Source organism: Uloborus diversus, chromosome 10 (assembly GCF_026930045.1).
Source record: "Uloborus diversus isolate 005 chromosome 10, Udiv.v.3.1, whole genome shotgun sequence".
In the NCBI taxonomy this organism is placed as follows: domain Eukaryota; kingdom Metazoa; phylum Arthropoda; class Arachnida; order Araneae; family Uloboridae; genus Uloborus; species Uloborus diversus.
In genome coordinates, this window is record NC_072740.1 from 124,733,535 (window position 1) to 124,759,412 (window position 25,878).

Consider the following 25,878-nt stretch of genomic DNA (forward strand, 5'->3'; position numbering starts at 1 on the left):
AAGTATTATGATTTTCTTCTCTTTTTTTTTTTTTTTTTGAAATCCTTTGCAAAGTTAATCTTGATGTCGAAAGGTTTTCCCTTAACCATAGTGCTTACAAAAATTAAAGTTCCCTGCTTACGAGAGCTGCAGAGTCAGAGGAAAAATGTCTTACTCTGACTACAGAATTTTTAGAGACTACGACTCCTTTACCCAAAATTAGTCTCACTCTGGCTGTGACTCCTCAAATATTGGGAGAGCTGCGAATTTTGAGAGAAAATTACTGACTCCGTCTCTTGAAGTTTTAAACCTTCGACTCTGACTCCTTTACCATAAAACCAGTCCGACTCCACAGCCCTGCTATAGCTTACCACAAAAAGAAGGTGGATGACCTTAATGCAAAAACATCATTTGTAATACGTTGTTTGTTATTATTTTGGAATAGATAGGATTAGCGAGACCATGCCTCTTACTATTTGGTGCTTTCTGGAAGATTCTACCTATGACAAATGATGTTTCCCTTCAAGGTCATCCGCCTTCTTTTCGTGGTCAAGCTTAACTAACTGCAACCTGTAAATACTGAATTTTTTTATTTTTTTTTACAACCACATTTTTTTTATATACAGTGAAGCACCGCTTATACGTTTTTGAAGGGACTATGAAAAAAGCGTACAGATGAAAAAAATGTATAATTTGTAAAGCAAATGTATGTTAGACCCTCCAGGGACAATTTAAAAAACGTATAATTGATAAAAACGAATAGAAGAGAAACGTATAAACCGTGCTTCACTGTATTATGCTATTCCACATAGACTAAATGAATTTATTGGACAATTCTCATTGCAAAACATGTCACTTAGTTTTGCAATGCATTGAAGTTAAGAACTGAACAACAATGACAAAGTAAAGCAACAAATTGAATCGTGAAGACCTGAAGAGCGAAACATTTCACATACTTTTGCAATTCCATTGATGTTAAGAACTGAGCCACAGTGACAAAGTAAAGTAACAAATTTGGAAACCTGATTTTACTGCTAATATGTTTTCACAAAATCATTCTGACCATCTGCTTTATTTATAGTCATTAGGAAGGCTAATCTAACAGGAAATTGTTTACGTTTGAATTTAAAAGGCATATTGCTATCGAATGAAATAAATGGTATCCGAGTATGAGAAATATTAGCGTTATATTATTTTTTTTTTTTTTTGCTACAATAATATTTTTCTGCAGTTTTATAATTATCAGTCTTAGGTCAACCCTTTTCCTCCAGTAAAGTGCATGATTAGTCCGTAAATGTATTCGGAAACACTTGCAAAATTCTCTCGATTTGAAGATGGTATAAATTTGTGCACCTTAGCATATCGGCAGCATTTCTGACCAATCTGCGTTCAGATCTTTCATCTAAAGACTCCGTAGCCCACTGCTCTCTTCTTCGTAAATTATATTCAAGTGCTCTGAATTCCAGAGGCTCAGTGGTAACCCTTCCACACTGCAGGTCCGGGTTCGATCTCCGGATTGGGCATGATTGATTCAGGTGTTCATTCCTTCAGTGGGTCGATAAAATAAGTTCCAAGTATGCTTGGGAACTAAACACCGGGGGTTCCGCGTTAGGCTGACCTCTTAACCGGAACATCTGCCTACCCCAGAGCCCTTGGTTAGAAGGAGTGAGATGGGTACAGTAGACCTTGGCCCTCATAGGCTGTCGTGCCACTGGATTTGGTTGCTTGACTTTTAAAACACTCATTCTAACATTTTTTTTTAACTAAATCACTGCTTTCAGAGAATGTCAGAAGTTGCTTGCTCTTTGCAACTGTTAGACATTTTGAAACATATATATACACCAGGGGTCTGGCCAGAGGATATTTGGGTCCGTTAACAGACCCTTCACAAAACTCCGATCAACCAAAACGGACCTTTCACAAAATCCCGATCAAACAAAACGGACCTTTCACAAAATACCGATCAAACAAAACGGACCCTTCACAAAATTCTGATAAACAAGATCAGATCTGTCACAAATTGTTTATTGAAAGAGCAAATCTGAAAGCAAAATAACGCATATTTCTGTACGATAATTTTTGGAACCTTTTTTTAAGTCAAATTAGAGGGATCAGCTAATACAAAATCGGCTAATTTTAAAAAAAGAAAAAAAAAATCGGAACTCTTGCGATGCTCCTGCAAGCGATAAATAATTGCTACTGCCAAATAAATATAATGGTTGTTTGTTTTATCACAGCTAATTAGCAGCGACGTTGTTGTAAACTTTTCTGAAAAGGCATTGGTAAGCACTTTTCTCCACTCATGATTTAATAAACAATAATAAATATATATCTGTGAAATGAACCTCGAACTGCAAAGGGATAGTAAGGGTGAGGAAAAAATATGATCGCTTCAGATAGGGTTACCAACTTCAAAACTATCACCACTTAGCGTCTGGCGTTGAACCTTTATAATGGCTTGATTAGAAAATATTCTCATCATTTTGTTGGCTTGTCAATATTTGTGTTTTTACGGTGCGGTGCGATGTTTAATTGTTATTTTGGGAGAAAATTATATGGGTTTTGATTTTTCGATGCTAACAAGGATGATTAACTTTAAATAAACTCTTTTAATTACCGTTTTTTTTTTCTTTAGATGTCTACATTTTGAAAAATGCAATCTTTTAACATCCGGTATGAGAATCATATTTTGTTCTCTTTTCAAGCTAACTTCGCTTTATTAGGATTCAAATAAATGAAAAGTCTCTTTATTTCTGTTAGAACTCTCATTTCAAGTTTTTAAAGCAAGATTCCATTTTCTGTTACGAGTCAAAAATTAAAATGCTGAATAGATGGTTTATTTTATTTTATTATTATTTTTTTTTGGGGGGGGGGGTCAACTGTTTCCACAGATATTAATGATATGTTATCATAGGACTCTAAAATGCAATTTTAAAATAATTTTATCAAAAATATTTCTTTTACAAGCCGTTTTTATGCTTTTGATGCCTTCACTTTGAGAATTGCTATCTCTTTGCATCCGCTATGGGAATCCGATTTTTCGAATTTTTGATGATTATTACGCTTTGTTAAGAGGTAAACAATTGAAATATCTTTTTATTTTTGTTAAAATCACGGAATTTATAAGTTTTAAACGAAATTCTGTGCTTTTTAAGAGTGTCTTGGGTCAAAAAGTTGAATGCTGAACCCTATTCTGAACTTTGTTTTATTTATTTATATTTTTGTTACAATTATTTTAAATATTGTACAGAAATATATCTAGTATAATTTAACATAATGCAGAATGATAGATACATATTGATACTTGAAAGAGCGATGCCCCCCCCCCCCCCCGAAAAAAATCCAGAATGATTTTCTCGTCATAGAAGAGGAAAACACTCAACTTTTAAGTTTAATTGATGCAGTTTGTGCCATCTCTAAATTCTAAAAAATTTTTTTGCGAAATTTTTTTATTTTTACAAAATTAATTCTATTTTCACAAAATTATTTGATTTTTCACAAAAAACGGACCCTGTGAAAAATCCTGGACAGACCCCTGTACATATATTTTGACACTGAACATAGTATAGTTAATGACTATGAAATGTTTTTAAGTGTGTTAATATTGTGGGGTTTTTTTTTTCGCTGCAATTTCTTTTGCATTCAGTAAATGAAGGAAAGAAAGATTATATTATGTTTGTAATTTTAGTACAAAAATGTTCCTTTGCATACTTCTCTCAAAAGATAATGGTATTGCAAACTTTTGCTTTATAATAATCCAATGCACGAGTTGCATGTCAAAGTAATTGTCCCCTTTTAAATGTATGAAAATCATAAGTGTTATGATATTCATATTAAGAAAAGAAAAACTACTTTTTTTTGATACAGATAAAGCTAGACCAATATTTGGTGACCGGTGAGCGAGCGTAGCGAGCTCGGATCGCGTAGCGATCCGAAGGAACTGCGTAAGCAGTTCCGGGGGTTGGCGAGCGTTAGCGAGCAGGGGGCAATAGACCCCTAGTATATATATATATATATTGGTTAGTTATATTGTTTTATTACTGTAATTATTTTTAGAAAAATAACTTATTTCTAGTAATGCACCATTGAAAAGGTTTTAACATATTTTTCTGCCATATGAACCTCTCATGTCTAAAGCAAGATTTCTAAGCAAAGCAAATAAGCAAGATTTTTTTTCCTAAATATATGAATGTGTTTACAAATTATTCTAGGACTTTTGCCATTTCGTTGCCTTGTGAACAAATTTGAAGCAGAATACAACTATGTAACAAATACAGGATCCATATTCACTGTGCATACTGATAGAAACGCTCCACTTTATCGGTTAGTGAATATTGACATAGAAAATCCTGAAGAGGTAAGTTTAGAGATTTTAATTGGATGTTTTTGTTTGCCGTTTATGAAAAAATTCCATATGGAATAGATGTGACTATTTTGAAGTTATAATTTTACTGTCTAATTTTGACTGTCTTAATTTATTGTCCCCCCCCCCTTCCCATTTTTGGCTGTTGTTTACGTTTTCACAAGATGAAAAAAGTACTGAAAAGACACACAGAGATGCAAAAAAAGAAAGAGAAAACCCGCTTAAAACTAGGTTCATATTGATGCAAAAGTCTAAAACTTAAAATTCAAACAAAACACAAATTCTAAAAAAATTTGTTTAGCACACATGCATGGGGGGGGGGGGGCTCAAAATATTTTCCGTCTTGAACATTTCACCAAACTTGCACCCATGTTCTAAACTATAGATGAATCCATTTATTTATTTATTTATTTTTTAAATTTGCCAACAAAATTTTTTTGACAATATGTTTGTTTAATACACATTACATGATCTTTTAATTTAAGTTGTAGCTCTTTATAAAATAATTTTATTGTTAATTGTTTTTCCATAGGAAAACTGGGTTGATCTAGTGCCTGAAAGCAAAGCAAATGTTTTAGAATGGGCTTTATGTGTAAATGAAGACAAGCTGCTTTTGTGTTATATAGAAGATGTTAAAGTATGTTGCATTAATTTATTCACTTACATCAACTATTTTTATCATTTTTATTTAAAAAAATAACTGTAGGGTAAACCAGGGGAATGCCGCCACCTTAAGGAGCTTCAATTTTTATCACCATCAAAAATCGTATTTATGAGCTAGATCAATATTTTGGAACATTGTATGCAATCTTAAGAATGTATACAAAATTTTTTATTAATAAATCTATAAAAGAAAGTAATAAAACATTTTTTTGTTAACCTCTGCGTATGGCGGCATTACCCTGGGAGCTGGGGTAATCCCGCCACGGACCTGAGGTAATGACTCCATGTGCCAATATGACTAAAAGAATAAGAAAGAAAATTTATTGAAAACCATATATGCAATTCACATTATAATATAGGAATTGAAAAGGAAAAGAAATGACATTTTTAGTTTATACAATCGAAAAAAAGGTATTTTGAATTCATCTGATTTTCTTAAAATTTACAAAATTCACAAATGTAGTTTTCAACTTTGCAGCATCACTACACTCTGAATGCACTCACTTACCACAGTTTGTTAGTTCCATATTCATTGCGTATAGCACAAAGTAGAAAGCTTGGATCAAAAATATCATCATTTTTGTCGTTGTCACACAACTTTTTGACATCGATGTCCTCCTCATCTGAAGACATTTCAATACTAAAAAGTTGCTTGCCCCTTTTCTCAACAGATTTATTCATTTTCTTTTACCATGTTGTCACTGCTTTCTCTTTCCTTGCCTTGGATTCAGTTTTGATGGACGTTCCCAAAACATTTGCTGCAGATTTCCTTTCGGCTTGTTTCTTTTTCAATGTCTCTTCCTTTCTTTTAGCTACTTTTTCTTCTAAAGCTGCCTTCATTGGGGTTCTCTTTAGAATTGGCAAGTGGCCTTTCCTTTTAGAACTTTTCTTTACCCTTTCTGCTGCCAATTTTAGAATTGGTGAGAAGTTTTCTAGCGATTGAAGAAACGTGTTTTGTGGCACATCTTGAATGGTCTTTGATGAGCAAAGTGCTACATCCAGTAAATAACCTTCAGATGTATTGCTTGCGTATACAAGATTATTCTCTTCACCAGTTTCTTCTGTTAAGACTGTCTTCTGTTACCTAACTCTGGTTTTACTAAGCACAGTATACAAAGCGCATTTTCGTTCCTTCAAAAAATTACTTTTGACCTATACATCACATCACCGCTGAGGGTCCCTTGTTCCTATCACATTGTTACCAACTATATGGGAGTCTCTTGGGGAAATTTTGACCTATACAGTGGAGAGCCGCCTCCGGGGTGATGCCGCCACCATATTGATCCCCATGGCAGCATCACCCCCAGAGAGGTAGCCTCATAACCTCGATCTGACAAGATGGAAGAAATGTAGATTTAAAGACATCAAAACAAATGGAAGGGGATCAATATTGTTGATTAAAATGTAGGTTAAAATATCTAGTTAAAGGTTATTCATAGCAAATGCAGGCATTGTAGCATCTAAAGATACATACCTCAGCTTATTCAAAATTTTAAAATAAGATCTAACTTCTTCAAAACAACGTTTGTCACTGTAAGAACAAAACGAGCATAATGGCTGCCATCCATTCGGGGCATTGGTTATAGCATCGTTCGCTACAGGTCAGGAGCTGTGAGGCCGGCTAACCGGTTTCCTTGACTCAAATATTAGAGCTGGTGGCAATCCCTCGGTTAACCCTACATCATATATTTTGAGAAAAATAATCTATACTATTAAAATCCGATCATATCTGGTATGATTCTATGTATATAAATATAAAAGATACGGGTCACTTCTGATTGACTGTTGGGTAGTTGTTATCATCAGAAATGTTGCCAAAAAAATATTGCAATATTTAGAGAATTATCGCCAAAGTAATGCTGACTTGGAAACAGCTCTTCAATTTCTCACCAATCCTATAGATGCCAAACGATATAAAAATGTCATTTTTATCTTTTTTAGTTAAGTCTTTCTCAAAAAAGAAAGTACTGGCAACTTTGTTATTATTTTTAAGCTAAAATCCATTTTTGTCACAGGTTAACGAGATAAAAGATAAATATTGCATCACTGATGTATGAAGTCTTTTAAGTCCTCAATGAAATGGAGTGGTTTAAGTTGAAATTCTAAGTTTCTTGTTTTTTTTTTTTTTAACTGCTTGAGTTTCTTCAAAGTTTTTGTGCTTTGCAACAGCTGTAGTTTTGCACAAATGATAAGATTCTTTACTTTTGCACTTGAGATGAAAGCTTTAAAATGTCTCACGTTTAAGAATTTGTTCAGCAGCTATGCATACTGCTCTACAGAATGATATAATTTAACTAATTTAGCAATATTTTGAACCGATTTGCCCCAACTATCATAAAAAACAATCATATAGAATGGTGTCTGCTGTGATGTTCCCATCAATTTTCAATTTTTCTGAGGGTGTACTACTCCCAGTAATCCATTATGCACAGTATGTGTATGCAATCATATACATAATATGTCTAAGAAATGTGTGAGAGTATACGACATATATGGAGTATACCTTTGTTTGTTTGTTTTTGTTTTTTTTTTTTCCATTTCAAAGAGAAAATCAGTCGATATATTTTTTTTAAGCCCTGGATTATATTTATAATGATATAGAGATGATGTCAAAAAATAGTGGACTTCATGTTCAAATTCAGCAGATTTTGCTTTTACTACAAGTTTTTAAAGTGTACAAACACTTTTTGGAGCCACTGTATGTATCAAATTTTAAAAATGATTACATTAATATTGTTACGAAGATTGAGTATACATTACACTGTAGAGATGAAAGCTAGTTTATTCTAAACAAGCGAGCTATCGGGCTACAATATCGCAACCACACACTCTCAGCTTGAGATGAGGTTTTTATACAGAAACTTAAGAACATTCGAGAACAATGCAAATTAAGGCTATTTACATATATTTACACATTTCTACAAACTTCGAGAAAGGAAGGAAAAGTAAAAGAGGAATCAACGAGAAAGTCACACCTGAGGACCGAACTCTCAATCTTCCGATTCCCAGTTCAGCGCTCTAGCCGTTTTGCCAGCCGGGCGCTCACTTACTGAGCGATTTATGACATTACTCCTCCTTTAAAGCAACAGCGTCTCGCTGTCGGATGACTGTCTTTGATCGTGAACGTATAACAGGTCCTGTGTACTCTTCGTCACATCTGGATGTCCTGGTCAGGGGTCTATTTTGAGATGATTCTTTTGTTTGAGATTCCTTTAAACCGACCTGAAACTCAGTTTCCTGGTTTTCTGGACGGTAGTAAGGTTTCATTCGTGAAACATGTACAACGTCATGGAGTTTCCACCTTCTGGACATCGGGTCGAAATCTTGTACTTCATACGTTTTGTTGGATAGTTGTCTTAATACCTGATAGGGTCCAATATATCTTTTTAGCAGTTTCTCCGAAAGTCCAACTTTACGAACGGGGGTGTAAATTCATACTAAATCTCCTGATGAATATTTTACTTCTCTATGCTTTGCATTGCAGTGTCAAGAGTCTTTTTCTTAAGCTTACAGCGTACGTATACAAGAGAGTTGCTTAGATTCTTCGCCTTGAGTTACTAACCAACCAATATAGTCTAAAGATATTTTATTTGGAACATCAGGAAACATAGTGTCTAATGTTGTTTCTGCTTCACGTCTATGTACTAGATAAAAAGACATATAGCCGGGAGCTCTTGACAAGCGGTATTGTACACGGATGTTACAAAAGGCAATATTTCGTCCCAATTTTACTGATCTACATTGACATACATTGATAACATATCAACTAAAGTTTTATTCAGACGTTCAGTTAGGCCGTTGGTTTGGGGATGGTACGCCGTTGTCATTCAATGATCCACATTGCAGTATCTATTAATTTCGGAAATAAGCTTTGAGTGGAAGACTTGACACTATGCCAAACAATTGCTACTTTGGTTTGAAAAGCCAATTAAAAAGTAAACTTCTTCGCCAAAGTACAAAAATAAACATATACAAGACCCTTTTAAGACCAGTCCTAACTTATGGAATTGAGTGCTGGGCTTTAACTAAATCAGAAGATAGACTGATGGTTTTTGAAAGGAAAATTTTGAGGAGGATTTTTAGTGCTGTCCAGGAAACAACAGATGGCGCACTCTCTATAATTTTGAGATATATAAAAAATTCTATAAACAGCCAGATATTATCCACTTATTAAAACCAATTACATTAGATGGCTGGGGCACCTCTTTAGACTAGGTAGTACGGACCCAACACATAAAGTCACCTTCACAGTTCCAAATGGTGCGCGCAAGAGGGGCCGCTCACCAACCAAATGGCTCGACTGTGCCGACTTAAAATTTTAAAACTGTTTTAAAAAAGACTTAGAAACTGTTGGTCTCAGTAGATGGAGGAAATCTGTATCTGACAGGGCGGGATGGAGGAAACTGATTGAGACAGTCTTGGCCTGCCCTAGGCTGTAGTGCTGAAAAAGAAGAAGAAGGAAGACTTGTCCTCTATCGGTAATGATGGTTCTCGGTGCTCCATGCTTTAAAACTATTTCTTCAACCACAAACTTCACGACTTCAGGGGCTTCAACAGATGGTAGAGCTCTTGTTACAGCAAAGCGAGTAAAATAGTTGGTACATACAATAATCCACTTGTTACCTTCTCTTGATTTGGGGAACTGTCCAAGCAGATACATACCAACATGATGAAAAGGTGCCTTATTTGGAGGAATAGGCATTAAGACACCTGGTGGTTTTTGAGGAACAAACTTTCTTCTCTGACATTTTTTACTATGTATTACATAATGACGAATACTGCAATAAAGTCCCGACCAATAAAAACGTTTTCGTAGTCTGTCATAGGTTTTCACAAATTCAAGGTGGCCAGCTGTTGATGCATTGTGAAAATGTCGCAGCATTTCGAATCACAAATGCTTGGGGATAACAGGCAACCACCATTTTCCTGAAGGGTCGAAATTTTTCTTGCATAAAATCTTGTTGATTGCTTCAAAATCTACTTTCATAGACAGTAGTAGCCTCTCAGGTGCATTAGATTGGATGTATTTGAGCAACTCAGGATCTTTGTGTTGTTCATTCGCGAAATTAACATAGGAGGAGATAGAAGTAATGTCATCGAAATTGGAGCTGTCTTCAATGGGGTTTCTTGACAGGTTATCGGTGTCATTGTGTTTATTTCCGCTTTTGTAGAGATGTCTTATTCTTGGAGTCTCAAGGCCCACCTCGCTAATCTTCCGGAAGGATCTTTTAGATTAGCCAACCAGCACAATGAATGATGGTCAGTTACAATAGTGAAGGATTTCCCGAAGGACGGACTTTCATAATGGCCCATACAGCGGCAAGGCATTCTCATTCGGTGGTTGTGGAATAATTTTTCTCTGCTTTTGACAGAGTTCTGGATGCATAAGCTATGACTCTTTCCTTGTTCTTTTGGTTTAGGACTAACACGGCACCGATACCATAGCCGCTAGTGTCGGTGTGCAATTCTGTGGGAGCAGTTACATCAAACAAAGCTAGAACAGGGTCGGAAATGAGGGCTGTTTTTAACTCTTCAAAAGCATTCTCTTGTGAAGGCGACATTTGGAATTCTGTTACGAAAGGAAGTAAATTATTTTCCAAAAGTGTTGGCAACCTTAATTTGCATTAGGTTTTTTCATTCGTTCATTCCTTCTTGCAACGAGATCGCGTCAGCAGAATATGCAAATTGCCGGTAGCATTTAAGCTCCCGGCACTTTGCTTCATTCTCTTCCCTTTTCAATTTGCAACCCAAGTCAGACTTGGTTGTTTCTTTCGGCAGTTCAGTTGAGTCTGTCCGTTTTTGCCGATAGTTTCGGCTTACTGCTCTTGATATGAATATCATAGGTCAGTATGTTTAACGTTTCATACTTTGACTTAGAATGTTAGATTCAGAAGTCATTTAAAGTGTTATGAGCAACTTAATAATGTAAGGAGCGTATTCTCAATACTTCCTTTAACATGTCATTGTATATATCATAGCCATAATAAACAAGTTACTTTTTAAATTTGGCTCTTCATGATGTTGCACAAGATAAATATGTTTTTTCAAGAAGTATCATACGTCCTGGTTGAGCTTCCACTTAAAGTTAATAAGCTGAGCACTTTTAAAAGCTCACAGTTTAACAAATTCCCTTTTAGTAAAATTTGAAGCGGTTGAGCCCAATAGCAGAAGTCCTTGATGAAGCGTCGGTAATAGGAGCAAAGCCCAAGAAAGCTCATGACGTCATGGATGTTCTTCGGAGTAGGAAACTCTTGAACTGCTTTTATTTCATCAGGATCAGGTTTTACACCTTCATTTGCAATTTTAGGTGTCGTAATAAATTGTCCATCGTTCTTTCAAATGTTGCTGGTGCATTACAAAGTCCAAATGGCATCACTTTAAATTCGTACAAACCTTCACTAGTGACAAAAGCTGTTTTTTCGTGGTCTTTTTCATCAACTTCGATCTACCAATAGCCAGAAAACAGGTCCATGCAAGAGAAAAACTGTGCTCCTTTTAAGCAATCCAATGTGTCATCAATCCCAGGTAAGGGATAAACGTCTTTCTTTGTTACCTTGTTTAAACGGTGATAGTCCACGCAAAAAACGCCAGCTACCATCTTTCTTTCAGACTAGAACGACAGGCGAGGACCACGGACTTTCAGATGGCTGGATTACTCTCTTCTAAAGCATTTTTCCTACTTCTTCATGGATTATTCTTCTCTCAAATGGTGATACCCTTTATGGTCTCTGCTTTACGGGAAGATGGTCACCGGTGTCAATTTTATGTTTAACTTGGATACAGCGTAGATCAGCATCTGTGGATTAATTAAAAACATCTGAAAATTTCTGTAGAAGCTTGCGCAGTTTTGTCTTCTGATCATCACTAAGGTTCGGGGCTAGCATCGGGTTGTAATCTACTGGTGGTGTACTTTTGTTGCTGATATCTTCAAATGAAGGTACTTCATGAAGGGCATTGAGTTCGGTATTATCAATTAATTCGGCGTAGCCTATATGCATGCCTTTCAGTATGCTCTGAAGGAAATGTTGACCATTAGCGACCTACACATCACAATTTTTATCGAGCATGTTCGTGACTGAACGCGGAAATTACAACTTCTTGAGTCATTGACAGAAACTTATTCACTTCTATGAGAACATCTATGTCTTTGTTGGCTACGATGGGAGCAGATACTTGTAGTTTCGCTATTGAATAAGGAGGAATCCAATAGTCTTTCATAACATAAACACAACACTGTGTTCACCGAGATTCCTCAATTTCCTATTTCCTCAAACATAAATTTCTTTTTCCACAGTCTATGATGGCCTGAAATGCTTTTAAGAAGTCCCAACCAAGGATGACATTATGGCTACATTTTGGCATTACAGTAAACTCAAACGGCTTTGTAATGTTCTTGATTGTGATGCGAAGGACACAAATTCCCACCGGACTCACGTAGCTACCATTAGCCACTTTTAAAAGAATGTTCTGTGATCGACGAAACATAACTTCCCCAGATGACGTTGAAACTCCTTTGAGATAACCGAAAGAGAAGCTCCAGAATCTACAAGTGCTCATACTGGTTGATTGTCAACAGTTATATCAATAAAAATTTTCATGCATTGTGGCATCAGGAGGATTTTCAAGGATGGCGGCCTAACCCCCAAGGAAGGTTGCACTACTTAGTTTTCCTCGTTTTGTTGACCTGGCGATCGACTGAATCTTTGGTATAGCGACAGTGATCCATAACGAGAAAGTCACACCTGAAGCTCGAACTCTCAATCTTCTGATTCCCAGTCCAGCGCTCTAGCCGTTTCGCCAGCCAGGCGCTCGCTTACTGAGCGATTTATGACAATATCTTTCTTGATGTTTAAAGCTCGCTTTTTTTTTTAATTCTTTTTTTCTTTTTCTTTTTTTCTTTTTTTTTTGCCTGGAGTGGAGTCTGCTAAAAATTTAAGAAATTAGTTCAACTGTTCTTGGAAGGTGGTGCTGCAAACTGTTTCACTTTGCCCCACATTCCCCTACTATAAAACTAAAAATTTTATGTATTTTTGCCTAATAATGAATCATGATTGTATTAAAGCCTATTGTTGTATTTTAGTTTTAAAAATTTTCCTTTTTGTTTCTTATTTTATATTTATTATTGTAGAATGTTCTTGGTTTATATAGTTTAAATACTGGTGACCTACTTAAACATTTTCCTTTGGAACTTGGAACAATAGCTGGAGTTTCTGGTAAAAGAAGTCAAAGTGAGGTTAGTTTAAAATTTTTATTCAATATTGCAATTCAATGAAAACTTGAATGTGTTTTTATGTGACAAAACATGGTATTCTTAGCATATTTTTCTATTTTCTTTAGCTTGGTTATGAAAAATGTTTTTTTTCCCCCCACTTAGTTTACTATACTAAATCAAGTTTATTTAAGCGAATAAAAATATAGCTTTATTTTTTTCCAAGCTTACAAGGGGCTTAAAAACCTAAAAGATAGGAGGGAGAGGGACATGGCATTTAGAAATGTGCATTGTTATGCTGCCTAAAACAAAGTTTACCAAATGAAATAGCATGTTTAATATACTTTTGAAAATATACTTTTCCAAATGTTGTAGACATCCAACTTTTCTCATAAATAAGTTTTACTTGCAAAGATTGGCATTGTGTATAATGAGGAGAGACGTTAAATTATTTTTCTATGAAATTGAAAACAATAACTTTAAAAAAATCATTCAAATAAATTTTTTGTAAATTTAAACCCCAAAAAATGTTGCATGAATTTGGTAAATAATGCTTTTTGTGTGAAATTTAAAAATTCATTTACCATTCAGGGTATTTCTACAATTTCTGCAAAATTAATTTCAGTTGCTACCAGCCTCAGGTTTCATTTTATTTTCCTCTGATAACTCAGAAGTTTAAAATGTTTGAAAACTTTAGAATGAGTTTGTTATGCAACGAGTCCATAAGTACTGATTTAATTTCCCTCGATATAATTGATTTTAAAAGGATAAGATTCATGAATAGTATTTCAGCCCTTCTGGTTACTACCCTTATTTGCTTAATGTTAAACTGCAAGGAATATATCCACAGTACGAATGGTGGTTGTTAGAATCCTTTTTGAAACATCACTCTACATTTAATTTTGTTCATGACACTTTTCTATATCCTTACAGTTGTAAATATTTACAAAGAGTAAACATTCAGTGCACATTTTGCTTACGTTTTTGATGTGAACTAATCAGCATAATTTTTCTATAGGAAAATTTTTAAATCTCATAGGCAAACTACCAATGTTTAAAACTAATATAAATGGGTTAAATACTACTAAGATGAATCAGAAATGATTGATATGTTATTCGGGGGGGGGGGGATATTTCAGCAGCTGCATCCTTTATTATATTTTTTGTTTTTTCATTGAAAAAAAAATTCTGCAAGAGTTGAATAATTTCCTGGAGGAATAAGCTCACTTGGATCTTCAGTTAAAATAAGGATCTTTCGATTTTTTGAATCTCGCCAAAATTCACAGGAAATGTATAGCATGATAAGCGATGCAAATGATTAGAATTGCAGAGACATTGCATATGTGTGGACCGAGAAATCCCCTCTGAACTGTGACATAGATGCTGTATGTAAAGAACTGTAAAGGTTCATCAAAATCAGTTTATGATCTTCTGCTAATGGTAGCTGTTTCTCGAGTACTCAATATGCCTCTCCCAAAATGCAGAGCGTCATGTGAACAAGTAACAGTGTTTGAACGGGGCCGCGTGATCAGCATGCGTGAGGGTAAAGTTTTGCATAGAGAAATCAATACCCACATGGGGCGTAATGCCTCAACTGTGAAGCATATTTGAAAAAGATGGAGGGAGGATAATGAAATTAGCCAAAGGGCTGGCACCAGCGGATGCAACCAAACTGTGTCACAGGACAATCGACATCTCTCCTACCTAGCTTAGACGGATTGTACAGTGTCCTCTTGTGCGTTGGCAACATTGGAGAATGTCTACAAGTGTCACGCTGCTTTCACTGTTTGTCGGCATATGCTGCACCAGACCCTGCATGCAAAGAACAGGATTCCCTTAACCGTCGTCGCCTCTGGCTTCAATGGGCTCACCTTGTTGGACCCTAGATAACTTTTTTCTATAAAAGTATGCATAATTTTAGTACTTTAATTGAAATGTACTGTACATATGTATAAATAAAAGTAAGTTTATTTATTTTTATATAAAACTTGGGTATGTATGGTTAAATAATGCAAATGTCTTTAATTTTGTGATTTGTTTATTGCTATCAAACAGTTACTGTTATCAGAATTATTGTGTCCCAAAGTGATCACATTAAGCAGAGACTATACTGTACTAATGTTAAACCAGTATTGTTTTAAAAACAATTGTTTTTTTATTTCCCAGATATTTTACAAATTTGTATCATTTTTGACTCCTGGAATAACATATTTTTGTGATCTGCAATGTAGTATGAACCCGGAAGTAAGTTTTTTTTTTTTTTTTAATCAATGTTTGTGATACTAAAATCATTCTACCAATTTTCCCAATTTTTGATTTATGTCATAGGTTTTCAAAAAAACTGAAGTTCCTGGTTTTGATGCTTCCCAGTTTCAAACAACTCAAGTATTTTATTCTAGCAAGGATGGGACAAAAATTCCAATGTATATAGTTCATAGAAAGGTATAACTCTAAATATTTCATGTATTGCCTTCTACTGTTTTTAGCATATTTTTCAATACAAGTGTAACAGCTCTTAAATCAGCAAATGTAAAATATCTGTCTGAAATGAGAAGTTTTAAATGAATTTTTGTTTTTGCTTGTATCATATTGACATCACTAAGACATACTTTCCAACTTCTGTGCATTAGGTGTAAAATATGCATTTTAGCTTTTCTGTCACTAGAATGTTTCAGTTCCTATTTTTTAAGCATATTGTAATCCCATCTGCTCTAGATTGCGTCTTCTATTGAGGATCTGCACATCCATCTTTCTTGTCATGCCCATTCAAATATTTCAACTTGATAAAATCAGCATTAATTTTTGCCAAGCTTATGAAAAATAAGGTTTATAAGAGTTTAAGAAAATTTATCTAACAAGTATTGGGAATATTTAGGATGCAATACTTTTTTAAAAATCTAGGAGTTCTATTCTGCCATACAAAGCACAAAAGTTGTATCTGCACTTTTTATCAAAATTGAGTAAACGTCACCTGGTGGTTCTTCGTCACATTTCACCTAAATGCAATGCTTTATGGTCATTTGTCAATGGGAATTATTTTTTAAAACATTCTGATAGTGTTGCATCTGAGGCACAAACTTTGAATGGCATTTTCTCGTTTTCAACTGGGCTGCAGATACGACTTTTGCACTTAGCACGGCAGTATTACTCAAGCAGGGATGGAAAAAAGTCGGCAGTTGTGTCTAGTAAAATTAACTGAGCTGACGAAACATAAAAAAGCTTTTAACCTGAAAACCGCAAAAAATTTATACAATTGTGGCATAAATAGGCTTAACTAAAAAACTTAAAGATACTACAAATTAAGGAAAAGAAAATTCTGTTCCTGGAACACAAAAAGTATTAAGTTACTCAATAAACTGTGAAAAAGATTTTAATAATTGTACTGGAAGTGTCAAAAAATGAGTTTTTATTTCAGTGGCAGCAACAACGGTGCTATTTAGCCCTCTGTAGTATCAATCTTTAGTTACAGATTACAACAACTATATTTACTTTGAAGTCCATTAATGTAATCCAGATATATTATAGTTAATTTGAGTATTGCTAGTTTTGAACTTTATATTTACCTTTTGTTTAGGAATAAGAGTGACATGACATGAAGTTTTCAAATGTAGTATTATTTAAAAATTTTCTGACTGTAAACATTGCTTTAAATTTCCAGTTTTCACTAAGCCTCTTAAGAGGCTCCTTCACTGGAAACACGCAGTTGTTTCACAGTGATCCCAGTGCTAAAGAATAGGTGGAATATAGTATTTTGTGCAGTGGTTGAAAAAAAAAATGAAGCTCTGAGAAGCAAAGAGATGCTTGAAAGATGATTAAAAAACTTTTCAATAAAACATTCCACATGATTTGAACTTTATACTCATTTTATTCAACAATTCTTGTGGCACTTACTTTTCTTTACTTTCAACTGTTAATTTTCCTCAAAAGTATTTAAATTGAGTTTCTTTAATGCTAGCCCTTAAATTTAATTTCTATCTGAAACATTTTTAATATACATGAAAAAAAAATTGACCTGAATAATCAATTTTAAAAAATCATGTTTAAAAATAGAAATTGTAAAAATTTAAATATTTTTTTTTAATAATCGACATTTCTTGTAAGAAGATGGGTGCCATTGTAATGTTAGAAATAGATAGTCATGTATGCATGTACAGTTGCATTATCATTTGAATAACAAGATGCGTAAGCATTCAACTGGGAACTTGTTTCTTTGGTAAAATAAATGATAAAAAACACTTAATTTGTTATTGAAAACAATGATATTTAACATGGATAAAACATAACTACGTGCATGTGTTATAGCCCAGACTATCATTATAATTTTAGTTTTGCCATCTCTCTCTTTTTAAGGACATTGTGAAAGATGGCTCTGCTCCAGCCTTTCTTTATGGCTATGGAGGATTCAATATTAGCATGCAGCCACAGTTCAGCATTTCCAGAACAGTATTCATGAATTACTTTAAGGGAGTTGTTGCACTTCCTAATCTCAGAGGTGGAGGGTATGAAATAAATTTTTATTCATTTATTTTGACTGTCAATTATTGCAGTACTGGTCAACAGGGAACCATATTACATCCTGGGCTCTTTTCAGAAAGTATGAGTATAAAAATTATATGTAAAAACTACTCAATGAATTTGTTGTTAATGACATTTTCTTCTGTTTGAGTTTAATTTTCTTCTGTTCTATTGGATCGTCAATTGAAAAGAAAAACTTGTGTTGGGGAGCATTCAACTCCTACACTTGTCCTTCAAACATATACATCAACTACATTAAAGTGTTATTGTGTTTTTGAAGTTCAGTAACTACACTGCTCGACATTGAAAATGCAACACCAAGGAGTGTTCAAAAATTTATGCAAATTTTAGAGTAGACGTACATCACTGAGTTATGTAAATGAGTTGAAATGCGCAGCTCTCCGACGCACGTGAAGTAAGATATAAGGGAAGGAACTTGCAGAATGGGCAATATTCAGGTCGTTATTTCTGACTGGAAAATACTTTGTTTTTGTCTTGGAGGATACGTGTACCACGAGAGAGTGCCGGGCCGACGTCAACGAAGGCACTTCCAGCAGATAGACGATTTTTACGAGGGGTTTGGTGATCGGACTGAGAAGGGGAGGTTGGTCCGTACGTGAAATCACAGCTGATACCCACATGGATGCAAGCACGGTGCATCGGCTGTGCCAAAAATTGTTAGAACAGCGAAATTTGGCAAGATTGAGGGGTGCAGGGGCAGCCAGAGTGACATCAGAACACGTGGATCAACGCATCCACCGACAAGCTGTAGCAGACCCACAAGTCACTTGTTCCTCAATTCTGCAGCAGGTGCAGGATACCGTGAATGTTCTTGTGTCAACCAGAACCATTTCCCGTCTTTTGGTCGCACGTGGTCTGCAATCACGGCGTCCACTAAGAAGACTGCCATTGACCCCACAACATAGACAGCAACGTTTAGTATGGTGCCGGACTAGAGCGACGTGGATGACAGAATGGCGAAATGTCGTGTTCTCAGATGAATCCCGCTTCTGTTTATCCAGTGATAGTCGCCGCATACGTGTGTGGCGTTGACATGGAAACGGATCTAATCCAGCAGTAACTGGAACGTCCCAACACACGACAACGTGGCATAATGGTTTGTGGCGCAATTGCGTACAATTCCATATCACCTCTAGTTCATATTCAGGGCACTATGACGGCCCAACGATACTTGGATAATGTGCTGCGGCCGGTGGCAATCCCTTACCTTCAAGGACTACCTAATGCAGTTTTTTAGCAGGATAATGCCTGACCACACAGTGCTCGCATCTGCCAACATGCTCTCCAAGGCATACAGATGCTTCCCTAGCCACCATACTCTCCTGACCTGTCACCAATCGAAAATGTGTAGAATGATTGGACACCATTTGCAGACTCTCCCTGCCTCGTTCAGAAGACGAACTGTGGCAAATGGTTGAAAGGGAACGGAGAGCCATCCCTCTGGACACCATCCGCACCCTTATTGACTCTATGCCTAGAGGTGTTTCTTCGTGTATCGCTGTCCGCGGTGGTCCTACATCCTACTGCGCCGACGCCGTTCTTGCTCTTTATTTTGCCTATCATTTTGAAATTAAGATCTTTTATTATTCCTTGCTGTCTCTGTCTTTTTTCCAAATTTCATCACTTTCTGACCACTCCTCCTTGGTGTTTCATTTTCAATGTCGAGCAGTATATTTTGAAAGCTGCACACTAAATTGACTGAGTACACTACCCATTAGAGCAAAAAGCCAATGCCCTTCTTGACGCTACCTAAGCCTCAATGGCAATCTGAGCTATTTATTTCCAGAGCTTGTCGCTGGTTTTCACTCAAATTTGTATGATTTTAATCTATCTGTATTTTATGATAATAGTGCTGATTAATCAGCCAGTTTGCCAATTATTTATAAAAGGCCAAATTTTGCCGATTAATCAGCGGAAAGTAGAATGCAATGGACATGAGTAAGAAAATCCCCTGCCCCCTCTCTCCAGCCACATGTTTGCAATAATAAAAAGAACTTCTATATCTTTTGAAAGACAAAAATGTAACACATGAACAAACGTGTTAGTATATGATTCCTCTACAACCTCCCCTTAACTCTCTCCAATGAAAAAGAAAAAGCTTCCTGATGCTTTTGTTTTATTTCTTAAAGAAAAACAGAATTATGTCCTAATTTTATGTTTGATGCCATCACCCCATTTTTTAATGAAATTTTTTTTTTTCAGTTATTTTGTTCTTTAAAACTAATGGTAACATAACACACTTAAAAACATACTCTTTAAATTATTGATTTTTGATTTAACAAAAATTTTATTATTATTAAATGTAGTTTGATTTTTTTAAAAAAATGTAAATACTTTAGTACAAATTGATGGTTGAAGTAATGTTATTTTTTGAACTTTTCTTTATGCATACAGTAAACTCCCGATTATCCACCAGGCGGATTATCTGCAGCCTTTCACACTTTCAAAAACTTTTTTTCACCGATGATTAACTGAATGTAGATAAATGCACATAATGACTTAACTAGTACACAATCTATTTTAGACATTCCTATTTCTTTCTTCCCCTCTCCTCCAATGTCATCCACTCTTGTTCACCAATACCTCACTAGTTGATACCTGATATTTAGATCTACACAATTAAGTGCTTTAGACATGCGTAAACGAGTGACCAAACCAGTCTTTGAAAAATTCCTCTCCCTTCTTGGGTGCATTTTTTGTGTAATCTAACTTGATATGTTAGAGTTATCTGCTTGCATGATTTACTCGGGTATGTGTATAATATGTTTGTAATAATGAGTGATGTTTCTTAACTTTTCCCGGTGTTTTTTACATATAATATTGTTTTAGCTATTGTTTAATTCTATGCAATTGTTATTGATCCTTTTAAGCAACTGAGCTCTAGAATAGTTTTTACCTAATTTACTTACCCACAGTTACCTTGCCACCCTATTACGCGGATAATCAGGAGTTTACTGCATATTTAACTTTGCAACATTTTTCATGTGTCGATTCTTTTCTCCTTTGGAGTAGTATTTTTAGATAGCCCTTATAATTTTTCTCTCGAATAAAAGTCTCTTGAGATAAGTCTTAGTACCTTCAGCAAAACAAAACAACCATTTACTAAAAATTAATGCAAGCAATTAAATCGGTTTATTTTTTTTTTTTTCTTAACACACTCTGGGGGTGGGTAATTACATTTATTCACTTTTACGTATTTAGCCCAAAATGACCGTTTCATACTTTGAACTCTTTTCAACGCCTTCTAGATTTCAGAGCACAATGAATTATCGTCATTGCAATGTTCTGGAGTTCTGACATTGGTTTATTTCACTTGGCATTGAATTACACTTGCTTTTTTATGCGCTACTCAGCCCATTGGAATCCGTCCTTAGCAATTGTCCAAAAGTGTGTTAAGCCTTTTAAGTCTGGTATCATAATCTAAATCTAAAAGTTCCCTTACTAGTCTGGTAGTCCTTCTTTGAACCCTTTCTAATAAAGAAACATCTTTCCTGAGAATTATACACATAAGGAGACCAAAATTGTGGAGATAAAGAGACCAAAACAGAACAGCATTCTCCAAATGAGGTGTTAACAAACTCCTTCATGAAGGCAGAAGAGTTTTCTTAGATATAATTGATATAGATCTATTGATAAACTCAAGCATTCTGTTGACTTTGTTACTTGCAATGCTGCACTGTCCACTAAACTTGAAATCCTGAATTATTAAGACACCCAGATCAAGAACATTTTCTGCCTGACTGATGAGCAAACCCTGTATATAATAACTTGTTTGTTTATTTTCATGACCTAAGTGTAGCACTTGACATTTTCCAACATTAACTGCCATACCCCACCTATCCGCTCACTTAGTAATATGATCTAAATCCTTTTGAAGCTGTTTTACTTTTCCTTCATTTTCTACAATTCCAATAAATTTGACATTGTCAGCAAAACAATTCATGTTTACAGAAATATTTTTATGAATGTCATTCAATAAAATAATAAACAAAAGAGGGCGTAAAACTTATGGAACCTTTCTTTGAAACATCATTCCATTTAAAATGATTTCCTCTCACAATTACTCTTTGTTTTCTTCCAAATCTTCTGCTTCAACATTTCCTGGTGCTTAGTCACGCTTTTCTCTAATTTATATTCCTTTCAAAAAGGATTTTGAAGTTAATGATGTAAACAAAGGTTGTTTATAAGGCTAACAATATCACCAAACATTCAACATGTCTCCAAAAGGACAGAAATCGATATTTATTTGGTCTGCCTTTTGAAATGCCAATTTTCCAAACATTAAATAATATTTTAGAGCATGAGTACGTTGCTATTGGTTTGAAATGCACATGATTTATAATGAATGATTCTTTCTTTTTATATCATTTGCAGTACCCATCTGTTCATTCAGTTTTCAATCTTTTTACATCTTTAACATATATTGGAATTTTTCGCTGTCAAACAAAGCGTTGAACAATTATTTTCAAAGTGCAGATTACTTTTTGTAAAAAATTTAGCATTTAAAAAAACTGCTAAATTTTGACATTTTCTGGTTGTTAGGAGGGGTTTCGATGGTCTCTCCCAGAGGTTTTTTATCATTGAGTGTATTGGGAGGAAAATCTGTGCCTTACAAAATTGGTCGTGAAAGAGGTGATTGCTGTATAGAGATGTTTGCTCGCATAAACTTTTTAAAACATTTGAGACAGTATCAAAATTCCTTCCTACTGCAAGTGCTGCTATCTTGAACTTTTCTTTCTCATTAGCAGTTCTTTATCCTTTTGGAACAAACCTCAGCAGTTTCTTTTCTTTAGAATTAATTTAAAACATTTTTAAACATCTTCAAACACATTTTACTGAAAAAGGATGATGAAGTATTTTTATGCTAAAATTTATGTTGTATTGCATTTAGTTTTAGTATTAAATAGTTTTGTTCTTTAAATTAAAACATTGTCAAACAGCTGTAACGTCTATTTTTTTCTCACACTCAATACATATGTTTGAAGTACAATAAAAAGAGAAAGTCAAAATATTAAAATGAAATAAGCGAACTAAGGACTGATACGTTATCAGGGGGTGGACCAGCCACTTAGTTCGCAAGATCCATTCTTCAGAACATCTTTGGTTTGTTTCATTCTATTTTTGAATTTTAAATGTTTCTGTGTATTGTGTGTGTACACACACACACACACACATATGTATATATATATATATATATATATGTATGAGATGCAGAATACGCCTGAATACTTGAACTAGATTTGGAGGAAATTTCTGCAAAAGATATAGGTAAATAAATAGTAATAATAAATTGAGCGATATTTTGCTACATTTTGATGTCATGCAGGGACATATTACTGGGTTATAAAAGACTAGGACCTTAAAAAATTGATGCTTGCTTTTTTTTTTTTTTTTGTAGCGAGTTAAGCTTTTTACTTTTTGTAGAATGGCTTTTTATACCTGGAATTTGGCAAGCAGCATTGATTAGACATATCCAACACATTTAATGTGAATGTCATATTAGATTGCTAAGTTGTTTCACACAATAATTCTTTAAACATGTGATCAAAATACAATTTTTGAGCAAAAATTTATTGTTTTGTATATGGTTGGTTAATGGTTATATATATACATAGCGGAATGCATACAGAAAAGTATTTTAGTTGAATATAAATTTTTGAAATAAATACCCTGGTTATTTATTTCAAACCTCATCATTCCCTGGGAACACCTAAAAATAAATTCCCGGGTATTTTACATCACTAAATCTAAATTGAGTTTTTTGTAGTGGGTTAATTTTGTTAAAGGATTCAATTTGCATATAAATTGAAGTTATTATGTAGGTACATAGAGAACTATCGTGAATCTTGTTAATATTTTTTTTAAAAACATGTTAATTATTTATAACATCATTAACTCTTTTAAGAGTAATAATTTTTTAAAGAGTTCACTGAATGTTAAAAATCAAGGAAAATTTAAAAAAAGAAAAAAAATTTGGTTAATTTTTAAAGTTTAATTTCTGTTGGATATTTTGTTTAATGTTATTTTCAACAGATGTTAGAAGTATTTCAATATGAAATGGCTTATGAAAATGTATTGAGTATAATTAAGTTCCTCAGACCTATTTATATGTTATTTTTTATTTGTCCATTGGTACAAAGGCCTCTGTCTGCGGGGTGAACAGGGTGTTGTACCCACGAACAAAAAAGATTGACTTTAAGAAAATGTTTTGAAGTTGAAAGCTTTGAGATTTTCACCTGACAAAAATTGCCAAATTAGATAAGTTGTAGATTCTGCCAGAAAATTTTTTACCGATCAATTATCCATTCCCAGAGACCAGCAAAAATTGAAAAGTAAGTTTTGTCCATGGGTACAGCAGCTTCCCCTTCCCGTGAGGATGATAAAAGTACAATTAATAGCCCATCATCAACTGTCATTACTAATTTTTAATAAAATGATTTGGTATGCTTCCAAACTTTCTGATGAGAGAAATTTTCATGAATGTTAATAAGGTATGTTTTTCTATGAATCTTTTACAAAAAGGTTTCTCCTGTATACAATCTCCCTTTATACATTGTGCAAGATGTCAAAACAAATTTTGTTTTCCGTGTTTTTATGATAATTATCATTCTGGTGTATGTATATAAGTAATTGGTAAATAAAAACTATATTTTTAAATTTTTTACACAAATTAACAAGTCTTACACTAATTTTGTTGCCTTGGTAATTCAAATTATAATTTATAATTGATTGAATTTCTCTATTTTCTTGATTAAAAATACATTACCTATTTATAAATAAAGTATTATCTTCAATTCAAATTTCAATTAGCTGTAACAGTGGTTTTATAAATTTATATTTAAAAAACTCTTCGAGTGGTATCGAACCCAGATCAACAGCACGGGAATGCAGCTCGCTGACCACACAGCCACCGAGCTGTTGCTGGTGAGTAATCTTTACTAGTATATATAGGCTGCACGTAAAACTTTAGAGGCTGTTTTCTCGGAATATTCTCGCTAGTGCGCTTTATTACTTTACTGTGTCCATACTCTCAAGTGTCACTACTAATCTGCTGAATTTCATCCCGATCTGAATTTCTGAAACCGCAAAGTCTCCTTGTAAAACTGGTTATTTAGCAATTTCTTGTTGAATTTTTGAATATCATGGCTTCCAGGTTCTATTTTGATGCGGTTTCGGATATCCTTTTCATGAAATTTTTTTGGCTATCATCCCTTTTATGAAATTTTTTTTGATTTCCTCCTTTTTGCTCTCTGACCACTCTCATCCCTGTATATATAACCAGAATTTCTCTTCTGTTCACAGAGAGTATGGTGAAAGGTGGCATAATGCTGGCAAGCTGTTGAACAAACAAAATGTTTTTGATGATTTCCATGCAGCTGCAGAATATTTAATTGATAACAAGTACACCTCACCTTCTAAGTAAGTAGTGAAATTTCTGACTTTAATGTTTAACTCTGATCAATAAGTGAATTCTATTGGGTTTCTTTTACAAGATATGTGAAATATAACCTAGTAATTCAGGAGCAGAAATATATTTATCAGATTGCAAGAATAAATGTTCTGCATTGCTTTTGATATGCAGAAACCAATTATGCATGACTAGACACTGGTTTGCATTGTAGTGCACTTCTTTTAACTTTTCAAAGTTTGTAAGGAAATTTCATGTAAAAAGACAGGATTCATACGCTCCGGAAAAACCTGGAATTGTCAGCGAAAATGACGTACAGTAAACTCGATAATGTTGGCATAATTAGAATTTTAGTTTAAGTAACCAATTATTCTATTTGACAAACTAAACCAACAAAAAAGTGTAACAAACATCCCCGTTAAAACGACCCCCAAAAATATCACAACAAAAAAGTTCCATTAGTTCTAAGAATCAAAAAGTCACTAGTATACAGATGATAACACTAGGTAGTCCCTAGTCGGTAATCCAAGGCGCACTTTAGTTGGCCAAATCAAACTCCAGGAACACAATACTTGTTGGGTTAGATAATTCGCATGAGGTGAGTCCATAAGTTATCCAAAGAAACGTCTAAAATTCCTTTCCCTCGCAATATCAATTTGCCGGACACAAAATAAGCACATTTTCACCTGATCTCATTTCATTACTAGGACTTTCAATTCC

General features: G+C 34.5%; 1 protein-coding gene across 1 annotated transcript in view; it reads left to right on the plus strand.

Annotated features, from left to right (window-relative positions):
• The window catches only part of LOC129231835 (prolyl endopeptidase-like), a 100,068-nt gene that overhangs the window by 49,360 nt on the left and 24,830 nt on the right, over positions 1 to 25,878 (plus strand). Inside the window, exons 8-14 of the mRNA XM_054866215.1 lie at positions 4,191 to 4,336; positions 4,875 to 4,979; positions 13,134 to 13,238; positions 15,381 to 15,458; positions 15,543 to 15,656; positions 17,565 to 17,713; positions 25,053 to 25,169. Of these exons, the coding sequence (XP_054722190.1) occupies positions 4,191 to 4,336; positions 4,875 to 4,979; positions 13,134 to 13,238; positions 15,381 to 15,458; positions 15,543 to 15,656; positions 17,565 to 17,713; positions 25,053 to 25,169 (814 nt within the window). The remainder of the gene's footprint in view (positions 1 to 4,190; positions 4,337 to 4,874; positions 4,980 to 13,133; positions 13,239 to 15,380; positions 15,459 to 15,542; positions 15,657 to 17,564; positions 17,714 to 25,052; positions 25,170 to 25,878) is intronic.